This window comes from Mesocricetus auratus, unplaced genomic scaffold (assembly GCF_017639785.1).
Source record: "Mesocricetus auratus isolate SY011 unplaced genomic scaffold, BCM_Maur_2.0 Super-Scaffold_100006, whole genome shotgun sequence".
Lineage (NCBI taxonomy): Eukaryota > Metazoa > Chordata > Mammalia > Rodentia > Cricetidae > Mesocricetus > Mesocricetus auratus.
This window is the reverse complement of record NW_024429190.1, coordinates 100,713,195-100,727,738: the sequence shown is the minus strand read 5'-3', so window position 1 is coordinate 100,727,738 and position 14,544 is coordinate 100,713,195. Positions and strand designations below refer to the sequence as shown.

Here is a 14,544-nt window from a genome sequence, read left to right as displayed (position 1 = left end):
GAACTATTACAAGAAGATATTTAGAGAATTTTTTCAAGTCAACAGTATGTTAAAATAGTAATTTATTAGCTTTCCAATAATCTAAAAGTGTTTTTTGTTATTATGAAAATTCATTCTATTGACATTAATAACTGTAGTGCCCCTTTATCAAATACCTTATTCTCACAAAAGGATATCTCCTTATGTTTTATAAGACAGCATATAATTAAAAATTATCAAATCACAACAAAATCACACTTAAAGAGGAAAATCTCATATAACTTACTGGAATATTGTCTTTGTCATACTCTCTCAAGTCTTTTAAGAAATTCATATCTCCCAGAAGTTTTTTACTAGGTCCCCAGTAATCGAGTATCTACAAATGAAGTTTATGGAAATATATTAGTTATACAAGTAAGAGAGCAAGTTAGTCAGAAAGATGTTTATTTTTCTTAAAAATCTTAACTTCTTGAGAATCAAGACTCATTTCCTGCCAGATGTGGTGGCATACACCTTTAATGCCAGCATGCTAGAGAAGGCAGGCGGATCTCTATGAGTTCAAGGTCAGTTTGGTTAACTTACAGTATTCCAGGGAAGTCGGGACAATGTGTGAAACCCTATGTTTTAAGAAAACAAAAACAGGAAAAGACTCTTCTCCCAAGAACATGCTAGTTATATAAAATACAAAGTATTTTAAACATGGCTATAAACTTATTAAGGTTTTCATCATTGAAAATTGAGGTGACCGTTTCTTTTGAAAACTTAAAAACAGGCAGCTTCACAGAAGAAAATACATTTTTATTACTTCACTTTTTAAAGGTTGGTTCTTTTTGTTTTTAAATTTATTTAGTGTGTGTATGTGTAAATGAGAATAACTGGATAAGGCTCTATTTTATTATCTTAATGAAAAATGTAATTCATTTTTTTAAATTTAGGAATTCAAACCAGGTATTATAAAACCCTAGAGAGAAAGTGTAAATTCAGTGCAGGATGCCTTCCTGCTTAAGGGATAGCGCCTTGAGTTACAGTTACAGTAACAGGTTACATTATTACGTGCTCGCTGTCTACGAGGCTTTTGATATTGAGCCTTGCATGCATTAGCTAATATCCTCCGGCTCTGTGAGGACGACGCTGTGGCTATCTTCTCACCGGGCTGGCTCTCTCAGAGAGTCAGACTCTTCATGCAGAGGTCACACGGTCACTAGGACTAAGATTTCCGAATGCAGTCTTCTGGCTCCACGGCTCGCTTTCACCTTCACGTTTTATAGGGAATCTCACCCTGCGACTCAGGCTGCTTTGGAACTCAGTATGGAGCCCAAACAGGCCTGGAACTCACGGCAATCTCCCTGCTCCAGCCTCCTGTGTGTTAGACTTTCTGGGCGAGCACAGCACACCACCCTCTTGTTTTCCCCTTCATGCTGCCCAGGGTTGCCTCGAATGCTGGCCCTGAGCTGCTGATCCCCTCTCTCCCCCTCTGGAGAGCTGGGATTAGCATACCTGGCAGCACAAGGCGACTTTTTAGTTGTTTTTGCTTTACTATAATTCTCTTAGCTTGGCAAAAATGTATGAATTATCAAAAACAACAACACCTGAAGGTTGTATGTCATATTCTTTTGTTTGTTTGGTTTTCCGAGACAGGGTTTCTCTGTGGTTTTGGAGGCTGTCCTGGAACTAGCTATTGTAGATAAGGCTGGTCTCGAACTCACAGAGATCCGCCTGCCTCTGCCTCCCAAGTGCGGGACTAAAAGCGTTGTGCCACTGCTGCCTGGCCTATATGTCATATTCTTACAAATTTTAGCTACAAGTACAGGCCTCAGAACATGTGGCAATAGCAGGGAGTCTGTATGGACAGAAAAGAAAATACAAACAACTAAAACCACAGCTTTCTGGCATCAAATTTACTAAGACATACACAGATACTCTTTTCTGTAGTTAATTTTGAGTCCATTCAATTCAGAAAACGGTATTTCTTCCCTGGATTATAGGTCGTTGGTATTCAATTTGACAATAGTAAAGCGTATTCTGCTTTACCATTCACAGATATGATTGAAATCTGAGCCCAGTTATTACCTTGCCTCCAGTTCCTGAAGGATCTGAAATTTTTTCTGGTTTTATATCTTTCATGACACAAACAGCAGCCATAACTAGTTTAACACCAGCTGGAGGATTCTTCATTGATTTCACAATTGTGATATCAGCTGGCTGTATCAAAAGAAAACAAGATATTTTATAGAACAGCTTATCTTTAAATAGTGAGAATTAAAAACTGATGTTGGGGCTAGGTGTGGCAGTATTCACCTCTAATTTCAAGAGCTCAGGGGTGCAGGAAAGGGTTATGAGTTTGCGGCCAGCCTGGGTTACTCAGTGAGATGCTATTTCAAAAAATAAAAAAGTAATTTTGGGAAGTAAAAAAACACCTTGAGTATTTTTTTGTCTTGCATGCTTATAAGAGAATTAGCAATAGAGGGTGGAACAGAGGGCTCCTAAGTCCTGATGAAGACATGGTTAGTGCTATGAAACCCCCAGAGAATCATTTATAAAATGATGTAAATATGACAAGCCTATATTAGAAATATGATTTGTTACCTATATTGTTAGGAAAGATACCAGCAGTTCTCTTATTATCCCAACATTCCTCTGATAGTCCTTGCAATGAATGGTTCGAGTGCCGGGAAACTAGTAAGTATCTTAGCCCCTACACAGGAACAAACGCCGCTACCACCCAAGCCCCACTCGGATGCAGACGGTGGGTGGGAAGAATGGCATGGTGGGAGGCATTTGTTTCACTGCCGTGGATGAGCGTGGAGCTGACAGTTCTGTGGACGAGATGTGTAGACTTCATTCCTGGAGAGACAGCTCCTCTGTTGGACCAGTCTGTGGTTTAAACACCTTTGTGAGCTATTCTTGGTGGACCACTCCAAGAGCTCTCTTATAGGTCTTCCAGTAATTCTGTTGTTCACTTATAAACTTCCTTAATACTTCTTATACTAAATAGAATCAACTGGGACTCTAACTCATAGCAATACTGCACACCTGCAGATACACAGCAGTGACTCTAGCTGAAAGCAGACGCTAAGACAATGCCCTCTACTGGCAGGGTCTGAAGGTACTAAGACTCCTGTGTTAGATGAGACTCTGAAAGGTCATGGAATACAGTGATAAAGTCGTTCCTTAAATTAATAGTCTTGGTTGCCTAGAATGATGTCTCTGTTAAAAGCAAGGAATTTTTTTTTGGGGGGGAGAAGATCAGTTTTCAGCACCCACATAGTGACTCACAATCATCCCTTCTCTTACAGGGGATCTGATACCCTCTTCTTGCTAAGTTTCAAACCCAGGACCAATGGCTGAGGTTTAACATATAAAAGTTGAACCTGGCACCTGTCCCTGGCACTTAGCTGGCTTTCAGGCGCTTGTTCCTCTAGCTGGGTTGTCTTGCCCAGTCTTGATGCAGGGGAGGAGCTCTGTGCTACCTCAACTTGATGTGCCATGCTTTGTCCAAGCCCATGGGAGGCCTGCCCACCCCTTCTGAATGGAGTCAGAGGAGGAGCGCATGTGAGGAGGCAAATGGGGAGGGGAAGGGAGGGGGGGGGAGGGAAACTGTCACTGGTATGTAAAATCAATGAAAACAAGTTAATAAAAGACAAACCTGACCTGGCATCCATGTTCCCCCAGCACCCCTCAGTCCCTCCTCTTAAGAGCACGGCTGGGATAACCTGCATCCACCCTGAACTCCCTAGCCCAGGCTGCCCTTCTCCAGACATTTTGGTTACCCATCCTTTTAAACCTTTGGCCTCCTGGCTGCTGCACCTGATTCCCCTCTCTGAACTAGGAATAGTGGGCCTGCAGGACTGAAACCTAACCCTACTTTTAATTGTCTGTGGAAGCTTGGGCAAGTCTTCTTTTTTTTTTTTTTTTTTTTTTTTTTTTTGGTTTTTACGAGACAAGGTGTCTCTGTATTGTTTTGGAGGCTGTCGGTCTAGCCCAGCCTCAAACTCACAGAGACCCGCCAGCCTCTGCCTCCCGAGTGCTGGGATTAAAGGCGTGGCCACCACCTCCCGGCTTCAGTGCGTGTTCTTATGATTGCATTCTTCATGTGATATGTGTTAAGACTAATTTCAAATTCAGTGATATCATTACTCTGACAGTCATTGGCTAGATTTGTCATTACTAGGATTTCTGTATGACTTGGCTCTCTGGGGATCAAATGGACTTACTTTAAACTTCATTAGTATATGTGCTGAGATCATATTTTAAATGAGTGGTAATTTTGACTTCCTAATTGATCACGATTCCCCCAAGAGTGAGCACGATCTTTCTCTGCTCACCATTTTGCTCCCACACTGTGCTGCCGTCACCGTGACGGATGGTGGAGTTGATGTGAAGGGTCTGCTGTGATCTGCCTGTGCTCTCTGTGCGCCTGACTCTCCAAGGCAAACATTTCTAATGACTGCGTCTGGCTGGGCTGATACAACTAGCTCAATGGTTTTAAAGCTTCCATCTTCTTCTGTTTTAAAATATAATTCTCTGAGCCTTGTGCGTGTTTTGCACCGCAGTCTGCCATTCAGAGTGTGGTCCTAAGTTTCCAGTGCTGTTTCATAAGATTCCTGAGGCAATCCATCTGACATTTTAAAAGTCAGAATTTTGTTTAGAAGTGGGGGTTCCACTAACATATAATTAAGGAGATAGGATATTAATGAATTTTATGTTGACTTAAGAATATTAATGAATTTTCAGAATAGTTCCTTGTTCCTATATTTTGAATCTATGCCAATAGCTGCTCGTCTACTTGTTACCCCTGGGAAACTTGTCAAGTTGAAATTGACCTCGACCACTTGTTCCATCCCTTATAGTCCCTCCTCGCCCTTTTTATCTTCAAGTCTAAAACCTTCCAGCGGCTGCTTAATGCTGCTTCGGCATCACCTTCCTTTAACGCTCTGGAAATATGCACCAGTTCTCCATTTGCCTCAGAGATGACTGGCCTAGACGATTACAGACTGTAACCCTCCGTCCTCCATGTCAGCCATCTTGGCTGGGAGCATGGAGAGCAAGGGAATTATTAGAAATGAGCACCTTCCCTATGTTCTCCACTTAGAGACACTGCATTCGGCTTCTCCAAAGTTGTTTTGAGGTTTTAAATTCCTTGTTCAGGGCATAGTGAAAACACTAGGAAGTTTATATTAGTTTGAATGCCCTAAAATAATCTTGTCTCAAAACTACCACTAAGCTGTAGAGCTAAAGTCGTGTCGGGTTTGAGCCTGTGGAATGCTAAGCTGGCCATCTGTTGAGCTTGCCAGGCATGGAAAATCATGGTAATGAGGAAGGAAGCAGCAAGAGAACAGGCTCTGGACACGCTCAGCCTCCCTAGTCAACAGGTGCTGGACTCCGCTGTTGTGTTTGGTGAGGTGGTTCTGTCCTGCCTAAGTTGCCTTAAAAGTCCCACACAGCACAATGCTCTGCAGAAAGGGACAACTCACAGCTGCATAGGACATAGCGTTTGAATTCTCTATGCCCATGTGTCCAGGAGGCTGCAGAGGTAGACACACACTCGTTTTCCCCTTTCCCAACTCTCTCATTCCTTGACTTCCCAGCCCATGTGTAGAACCTCTTGGGATTCAAAAGGACCATTCCTTCCATTCATTCTAAACCATCGTGATTGAAAATTATACATAACATAGGAAGAGAAAATATGTAACTGTAACATCATATCGAAGAACTGTTCAGATGTGTTTGAAGTTGACAAAAAAAAAAAAACGCTGTATGAGCCACCAAAATAGAGCCACAGCATGCTCACCAAAGACCTGTATATTGCTTCCTTACTGATGAAACCCAAGGTGGCAAATCCAAATACTTCCCTTAAGTGTGTCCAGCGCAGACAGCGCTGCTTCCAAGGCTGGGATGGCCTCAGCCAGGTCACTTTCACACTCATTTTTCAGAGCCTGGGCTTCTTCTGCCTTCATGCTGGCTATCTCTTCATCTAATTTCACAAACTTCCTTTTGGCTTCTACTTGTGCAGATTCTATCTCAATAATCTAAAGAAAAGGAACAAGGTAAATAAAGACAAATTATCAAGTAACCTATTGCTTCTTTAAGCCTAGAGACAAAAGACTATGGCATGAAAATCAGGTAACTCAACATGCCATTTTGAATAGTGGAAAGGCTTGCTAAGAAAAAATTAAATTATGAAATTTGAAGGTAAATGGACAGAGCTGGAACCAATCATTCTGAGTGGTGACCCGGACCCAGAAAGACAAATGTCATATCTTTTATGGATGTTAGTTTTGAATCTGTAGATACATTTGTCTCATTTAGAATACCCTCAGATGTCAGGAAATTAGTACGGGGGATGGAGAGGGAATAGATTCCAAAGGAGGGAAGACAGAATACAGTGATATAAAGGAAAAACAGGAATAATGGACAGGAACGGTCAAATGGGGCTGAGGATGGGAAGGTAGGTTAGAGAAAGAAATACAGGGAGGGATACTTAGCACTACAGACTTTCTGAAAAGAAAACCACATGAAAAACTGCTATTGCAGAAGGTTCCTAAAATATAAACATTTACATACACAAAGAACTTCAGTGGAGTTGCCCTGTAATAATGCTCTACGAACCACAGGCTAACAAAAAGTCCAGCGTCCAGAATGTAAAACCTCTACAGGATTTGTTGCTCAGCAAGGTTCCATTGACACCTAAATATAACAGGATATTATCATTGCTCTGGGTGACCCTGCAGAACTTCATGGGAAGACCTTGTTGCTCAAGACACCACACGCTCAAAGCATAGAGCATGAGGAACTCAAGCTGTTGTTTGACGTGGCTTCATCTCTACTGACCAGCTTTCACAGTGCTGGAAGGTGCCATGCATGGTCCCAGAGGAGAAAAGTAACTATCAATCTTATTTACCTGTGGGTCCTGCCAGCTACATTAATGACCTGCCTACCAAGAAACTCTCACTGATACAACAGGGGAATGAATGGCATGGGAGTAGTCAAATATTTTCTGATAAGATTAAAGTCAGATTTACGAGATGCAGCCCCTATTTGGCTCTGCTGTTGGGACCAACAGCCAGATAGGTTGTAAGTGAGAAACCATGAGAACCCATTACTATCTTTCTGCTGACTCCTAACAACTTCTCATTTTATCCAAAGATTAATGCAGCTCTCAGATCTCATCAGAGGAGCCATATCCTCCTCCTCCCAAGGTTTGGGGTCACAGCGGGTGAGGGTGTAGACAGACTGTGAGAGTCAGGGGCAGTAGATGACTACGAGGAAACATGTTTTCTGCACACATCAGGGCAGTTGCATATATGAGCTCAACAGCTGTGACAGCATGTACAAGCCTCTCGGAAGCTCACACAATGACAGTCCCTTGCTGAAGAGCTACTGGCAATTGATAAATGTTGAAAGACAGAATTTGCTTTCTTTTTTGAATCTTATTCTCTTTTACTATACATCCATACCTCCCAGCCACGGCCTCCCCGCGATTCCCCCATGTCTCCTCTGTTCTCATCCCCCCCAATCCACTCCTCCTCTGCCTCTGCCCAGGAAAGTGCAGGTCTCCCACCAATGTCAACAAAACATGGCATATCGAGTTGCAGTGAGACCAAGCACCTCCCTGTGCACTAAGGCTGGGCAAGGCGACCCAGCACGAGGAGTAGGGTCCCAAAAGCCTATAAAAGAATCAGAGACAACCCTTGTTCCCAATGTCAGGAGTCCCACAAGGGGACCAAGCCACACAACTGTAACATACACGCAGAGTGCTTAGCTCAGTCTCATGCGGGCTCCCTAATTGTTGGTTCAGTCTCTGTGAGCCCCTATGAGCCCAGGTTAGAAGATTCTGTGAGTTTATTTGTGGTGTCCTTGACCCCTCTGGCTCCTGCAATCCTTTGGTCCTTGGTAGGTCTAACATACTCTAGTATTTAGGAGTATATAGGTAGCAGTAATAGGACTCAGTGAGTTAAAAAAATGAGAACACCAAGTTGGGTGGGTATATATATAATGGGGGGGGGGTGGATCAGGAGGATGGAGAGGTGAATGAAGATAACTAAAAAATAATGTATGAAATTACCCCCAAAACAAAAAGTGGTGGTGCATGCCTTTAATCCCAGGAAGGCAGAGACAGGTAGGTCTCCGTGAGGCCAGCCTGGTTTACAGAGTAAGTTGCAGAACAGCCAGGGTTGTTACACAGAGAAACCCTGTCTTGAAAAAACTAAAAGCAAACCAAACCAAAGAAAAAGGAAGATTGGTCTAAAATGAGAATATAAATATATGTTACCTTATTTGGAAGTGGGTTTCATACCACCCTCTAAAAGTGACAGACATAAAGAGCCAACGAGATACCTGGGCAACACAGAAGAGTAAACTCTGCAGGTTCCAGTGACAAAAATTAAGGCTCAGTTTCGAGACTGGTGTTACACAATTCAACCTCCCTGTGACGTCAGTAAGAATACTGACCCTACCTGCATCATGCGTGCGTTTTCAATCTTCGCCTCCTCCAGTTTGGGCTGTAACTCAACAAGCTCCAGTTTCATTTCGCCGACCTAAACAGACAGTTTGTCTGTAAGTCTCACTGCGGTGACAGCCGACACGAAATCACAGACTTAAATACATCATGGAATACTGGCCATGAGAAACCCTAATTTTCCCAGTGCTTTGCATGATAAAAAGAATCACGAGAGTACATCCAGTTTTCCCCACAGAAGGCATTGAACCTTTTAGGTATTTATTTCACAGGGCACTGGGGCAACTGGCACGGAGGGAATGAACCAGAAAAGGAGGTGTGGGCTCAGGTAGTCTCATTAAACTATGCTATACAAACAGAACACTAGCAAGTATTAACAACACTGGACTCATTAGCAAAAGCCCATGTTATGTTTAACGTCTGTTAACAACAGAAAGCCAAAATCCATTCCTTATACTCTCAAATGACAACAAATAATTTAAAAATAGAACAGAATGTATCTGGAGTCTCTGTGTTCTGGGCAACTCAATGAGCTTCGCTAAAACTTACTCATCTGTAAAATGAGGACATAAGAGCACCTGCCTCTTGGAGTTGCTAAAAAAGTAGATGAAACAGTGTATGTGACATACATAGCATAGGAGCCTCACAGGTAACTTACTATAAACACACAGTTGCTCCTGGTCTGTTATTACTTTTTACATTAGTCAGTATATAGTATTATCTTGGACAGCGTATCAAGTTTACCTGAGACTCAGCAAAAGCTAACTGGTCCAGTCCATTCACATAGCGCTGCTTTGCTTCCATGACAGCTTGCCGTTTCTTAGTCAACAGTTGCCGAAAAGAGCCAATAAGTTCAAGGTAAGAAGTAGCGGTAACATAGTTATGGCGCCCTAACTCTTGTAAGAACCTAAAAAAGAGCCAGGCAACAGACTACAGTGTAAGTAATGGGTTTCACAATGATGTCAGTTCAGCACAGCATTTATGAATGAAGGTTAAGGTTTATGTAGGACACGCTAAGTATTTTAACTTCATGAAACTCCAGAAATCTGCACATAACCATCTTCCAAGATCTTACCTGAGAAATATCAAAGACTAATGACACATTTTAGAAAGCACACATCAACAAAGATGTCCATAAAAGGTGAACTACTGCAAAAAAAAAAAAGACAGCCTTTGTTTTTCTATGCGTCATATGCCAAGAGGCTCTAGAAGACACGCAAGCTATTGTATGATGTAGGCAAGCATCAGAAGGGCTGTATGAGTTACATCGTATGTTACGCATTGACTGAAAGCATTAAGGCCACACGCACAAGACTAATGTATCTGTATCTGTACCTGTATCTGTATCGGTATCTGTATCTACACATACACACACGGAAGGATATACAGGGGATATACAAGTATGCAGACTACAGCACACTGCTTGGACCGCTGTCCAAAGCAATCATACTGGAAAACTAGCTCTAGATGGGCAACATAGCATCACTTAAGTTCATGCCTCCATGAACAAGGATACAGAGATCAACAGTTAGAATACTCCCTCTGTTGAGGTATCTACCCTCCTCCCTCCATCCAGTTAGCTCATCTTCTCAAGAACTTTCACCCAGTGCCTCAGCAGCAGTGTTTTACCTAAGAAATCTGCCACACTGGCCACTGTTGATCAGATCAGGGTTGGGCATTAGACACAATGATAATCACTTTTGGGGACAAATTTTGGAGCAGGAAGCTAGAAATAATTGGCTAGCTTCTCCCTCCAGCTAAAACTGCAAGAAGTATGTCCAAAAGCCAAGAGGCAGACAGCTTCCTCTAAACACAGTCAAAGAAAAAGAAAGGAAATGCCCAGAGGGAAGCAGTGATGCCTATCAGAGGAAAACAAGAGTTGTGTGCTTTTCACAGATTCTAACTCCTGGTTGTTTTTCAGATGTTTGCGAGACGTTCGTGGACCTTCATAATAATTTCCTCCTTTCTACTACTTGCTAGCTGAGGGTTTCAATAATAACCATAAAGATTAAAAGACAAAGAAATAATGTCAAAGCGTTGGACTTTTGTGGAAAATACAAGGCACTTAAAACACATGGCATTTGCATAACTTAAAATATCATTACTATTAACCTTTCTGAAAGGTGCAAAATGGAAGTGTGAAAGTGTTTACAGATCGGGACTATCTCTTGCCGCTCAGCTTTAGTAAGCTCCAGGGTTTCTAAGAAATTCACAGCTACGCGTTCAAGAGCATCTTCAGGCCATGGCTGGAAAAAAGGAGAAGAAAAAGTTATTAAAGATGAGCAGTCTCCAGTGGTTAAAATCACTGGCTGTTCTTCTAGAGGACCTGGGTTCCATTCCCAACACCCACGTGACAGCTCACAACTGTCTGTTAACTCCAAGATCTGACACCCTCACACAGACACAACATGCAGACAAAACACCAATGCACATAAAAGAAAAATAAATTATTTGTAAAAAAGATGTGGAGTCTCGATCCAACAATGTAGGTAGTGACTTCATTCAGGGTCATGAAGCTGAAACTTTAATGAGGAAAACAGAATTAAGTAGACTGAGGTCCCAATATTTTTTTAGATTTATACATTAAAATGAAAGTGATAGTATAACAAGAACGAGACAGTACATATTAAGAACATAATTATATCACCTTTACCACTCCTCTACTTGGATGTCCATTGGGCATCTCAATTTTAGCATGTCAGTTGTAGAAAGTGCTGTCTACTCAATATCAGTTTGTCCCTTTTTCCACATGAGAGAAAAGGGGAAAAAACTCAATTTGGATTTCTGCCATTAGAAGTCCTTCATAATTCAGGGCTGAAGTGTTTATTTTCTCCCACCTACACGCTCTTCTTAGCGAGTCTTTCCCACATCCGTGTAATGCTTTCATTCTGCTTCATCCTAAACGGTGTCAACTATGCTCTTGCTGTTTCCTCTGAGCAGACCCTGCTTTCTCAGACCTTCCTGTGGTTCTCTCTGTCAACTCCTTCATATTTATACCCAAAGTGTCATAAGGGGGTGCCCGGAACACTCTTGCAGAACAACCTTCTTCTTGTTACTGTTCAGCCTCTTGTAGTGGGTGTTACCCTCAGAGCTTACTAATTCCTCAGATACCATTTGCTCACGGGTCTACTATTGGCTTCCATGCAACCCTTGACAGAATAATAAAACCCATGGAAGCAACAACATTTTACTAATTTCCTTACATTCAGTTTCAATAAGATGCTTATAATTTTTTCTTTTGGAGCAGTGCAGTTTTTAATATTTGGTGTGCTGGGTCCTCCTGTACACTGTGCAAGCTATGCTGTGATTGGTTTAGTAAAGAAGCTGACTGACCAGTAGCTGGATAGGATAAGGTTCGTTGAGAAAACCAGACTAAGGACACTGAGAAGAGTCACCAGCAAGACACAGGGAGGAAACAGGAGGTACAAGATGAAAGAGAGGTAACACCATGTGGCAAATGCACATTGATAGAAATGGGTTGATTTAAGTTGTAAGAGTCAGCGAATAACAAGCCTGAGCTACTGGCAGAGCTAATAAGTCTCTGTGTTGGTTATTTGAGAACTGGAGATTGGGAAAGAAAAGTCTGGATACAATTTGCTTTGTTTTGTGGGGGGAACAAGATTTCTCTGTGTAATAGCTCTGGCTGTCCTGGAACTCACTCTGTAGACCAGGCTGGCCTCGAACTCAGAGATCCTCCTCCTCTGACTCCTGAGTGCTGGGATTGGATGTACAACCCATCACCCCAATATCAACAGACCTCTTTCAAATGGGAGAAGTCCTAAATCAAAGAAAAAATTTGCCCTTCTTCCAAATAAGGAGGGAATCCTCCCTCTCTGACCACCCTCAGGCTGTCACATGGGTTTTATTGCTGACTTCAGAAATGAAGTAAAATAGGAGATCTTGGAAGTCTTTTTCTTTTGTTTTTCAAGACAGGGTTTCTCAGTGTAGCTTTGTAGACCAGGCTGGCCTTGAACTCACAGAAGAGATCAGCCTGCCTCTGCTTCCTGAGTGCTGGGATTAAAGGCGTGCGCCACCAATGCCTGGCTGATCTTGGAAGTCTTGAGCCTCATGGCCTTCATACTGGAAATGGATCACTCTTCAAGATCTCCAGCTTGTGCACTGAAGACCTTTACAACTGTAAGACTCCATAGTTGTGGGGACCAAATCCATAATTCCTCCACCCTGCACACACACACATTCACATGCACACACTTCTCTTTGTATTAAATTTTAAAAAATGGGGGCTATAGGCACGGGCTTGGTGGTTAAGAGCACCAGCTGCTCTCCTAGAGGGCCTGGCACTCACACAGCAGCTCACAATGGTCTTTAACTCCAATTCCAGGGATCTGATGCCCTCTTTTGGCCCTCTCGGATATGAGTGGTGCACAGACATACATGCAGGAAAAATACCCACACACATAAAATAAATTAAAAATAAATAAGTTACAGAATATAGTCTACTGGTACAATGGTGAGGTTTTCTACCACTTTTTGGTTAAATTGGAGGCCTGCTCCATAGAGGTACACACACACACACACACACACACACACACATTCTCTCTCAAATGGGAATAATTAATTAGTTAACATAAAATTATAATACACATACAATATATGTGTATAATTACATTTTTTAAACACTCATGCATGATCCTATGGTTCCAAATCCAACCTTCTATGTAACTGATTCATTTTCATACTTCCAAAATTCACTTTCGTCATCATTATACACTTTGCATATCAACATCATGTCCCTCTTTTTGATTAACTATTGTTTTTTATGGCTTCTAGTCCAGACTATGGACATAGTCTCATTAGCTGCTGGTGCTAAGTACTATGCCCATCATTATAGTAACTGATCAATAAACACTTGCTTACTATTAATCAAGCTTGAATATGATTCTGGTAAGATTCAGAATAATTAGCAACTCTGCTCCTCCAAAACAAAATGAAACCAACCTGAAACCAATCAATAGTACAGCAATTGATGAGGGATGGGAATTGTCTCAGACGATTGCGAAAAGCGTCTCCTATGGGGCTAAAGGCCACGACGACGTGGAGGTTATCTTTGCAGCGGTTCACAAAGAAAGCAAACAGGGCCAAGGGACTGAGTTCATCGTGTTTATTGCCGGCCTGAGCTATTGGACGAACACCCTGCAGAACAGAAAACAAAAACCTTGTGAACAAGAAGTTAGATTTCCTATAGTAGAATGAGGTTTGTATGAACTGTCCTTAAATTTTACTTTTATGCCATTGGTTGTTTAAAAACAAGTATCTATAAAGAATTTACCTGTTAAAGATAATCAGAAAAACCCCATCAAGATTATGTGTAGGCGTAAATGCAAATGCAACATTGCTTTTAGAGGAATAATGGAAACTAATTCGATGTCCATCAGTGAGAAACTGACTAAACTCACAAAACATTCTTATGACCTTTACACTGGATTTTACATAACCTTTACACAACAAAGTAAAGCCATGTTCAGAAAGACAAACACTGAAAGCATTACTTTCTGTCATAAGCAAAATCTGTGTGTGTGTGTGCTCACACTCAACACATAGGATGTACGGTAAAATGTGGAGAAAGGAGTCTAAAGAAAGGGTGAGGAGAAAGAGTACCGGGAGGGGGAAAGAAAAAAAAGGCAAATATTCAAAGTTCTCTCTCAAACGTGGGACTTAAGTTTAAAGCAGAAAGGAACCTCTCCAAGGGAAGGTGATGAGCAAAGTACAATGTCATAAATAAACCTATTCGTTTGCATTCACACCGAGATAATGAAAACAAAAGATGTGTGCTCTATGGCAAGGTTAGGAAGATAAGAACCCAGTAACGAGCCGGGCGGTGGTGGCGCACGCCTTTAATCCCAGCACTCGGGAGGCAGAGGCAGGTGGATCTCTATGAGTAGCAGGCCGGGCTGGACCGACAGCCTCCAAAACAATACAGAGAAACCCTGTCTCGTAAACCAAAAAAAAAAAAAAAAAAAGAACCCAGTAACGTAAGAATACACAGAATATGATTCTCTTGTACAAAATTTAGAAATATGTAGTTTGGATACAAGGTATGCCCACTGGTCTAATAGCCGCATGGCTCTCATGGGGGACCAACCACT

General features: G+C 41.9%; 1 protein-coding gene across 4 annotated transcripts in view; it reads right to left on the bottom strand.

Annotated features, from left to right (window-relative positions):
• Dnah12 (dynein axonemal heavy chain 12) overlaps positions 1-14,544 on the bottom strand; it is a 155,214-nt gene that overhangs the window by 53,894 nt on the left and 86,776 nt on the right. For all 4 annotated transcript variants that reach the window (XM_040747769.1, XM_040747772.1, XM_040747773.1 and 1 more), the window contains 7 exons: positions 13,397-13,591; positions 10,550-10,683; positions 9,182-9,344; positions 8,436-8,516; positions 5,832-6,008; positions 2,050-2,181; positions 266-355 (listed from right to left, as the gene is read on the bottom strand). In XM_040747769.1, the coding sequence (XP_040603703.1) occupies positions 266-355; positions 2,050-2,181; positions 5,832-6,008; positions 8,436-8,516; positions 9,182-9,344; positions 10,550-10,683; positions 13,397-13,591 (972 nt within the window). The remainder of the gene's footprint in view (positions 1-265; positions 356-2,049; positions 2,182-5,831; positions 6,009-8,435; positions 8,517-9,181; positions 9,345-10,549; positions 10,684-13,396; positions 13,592-14,544) is intronic.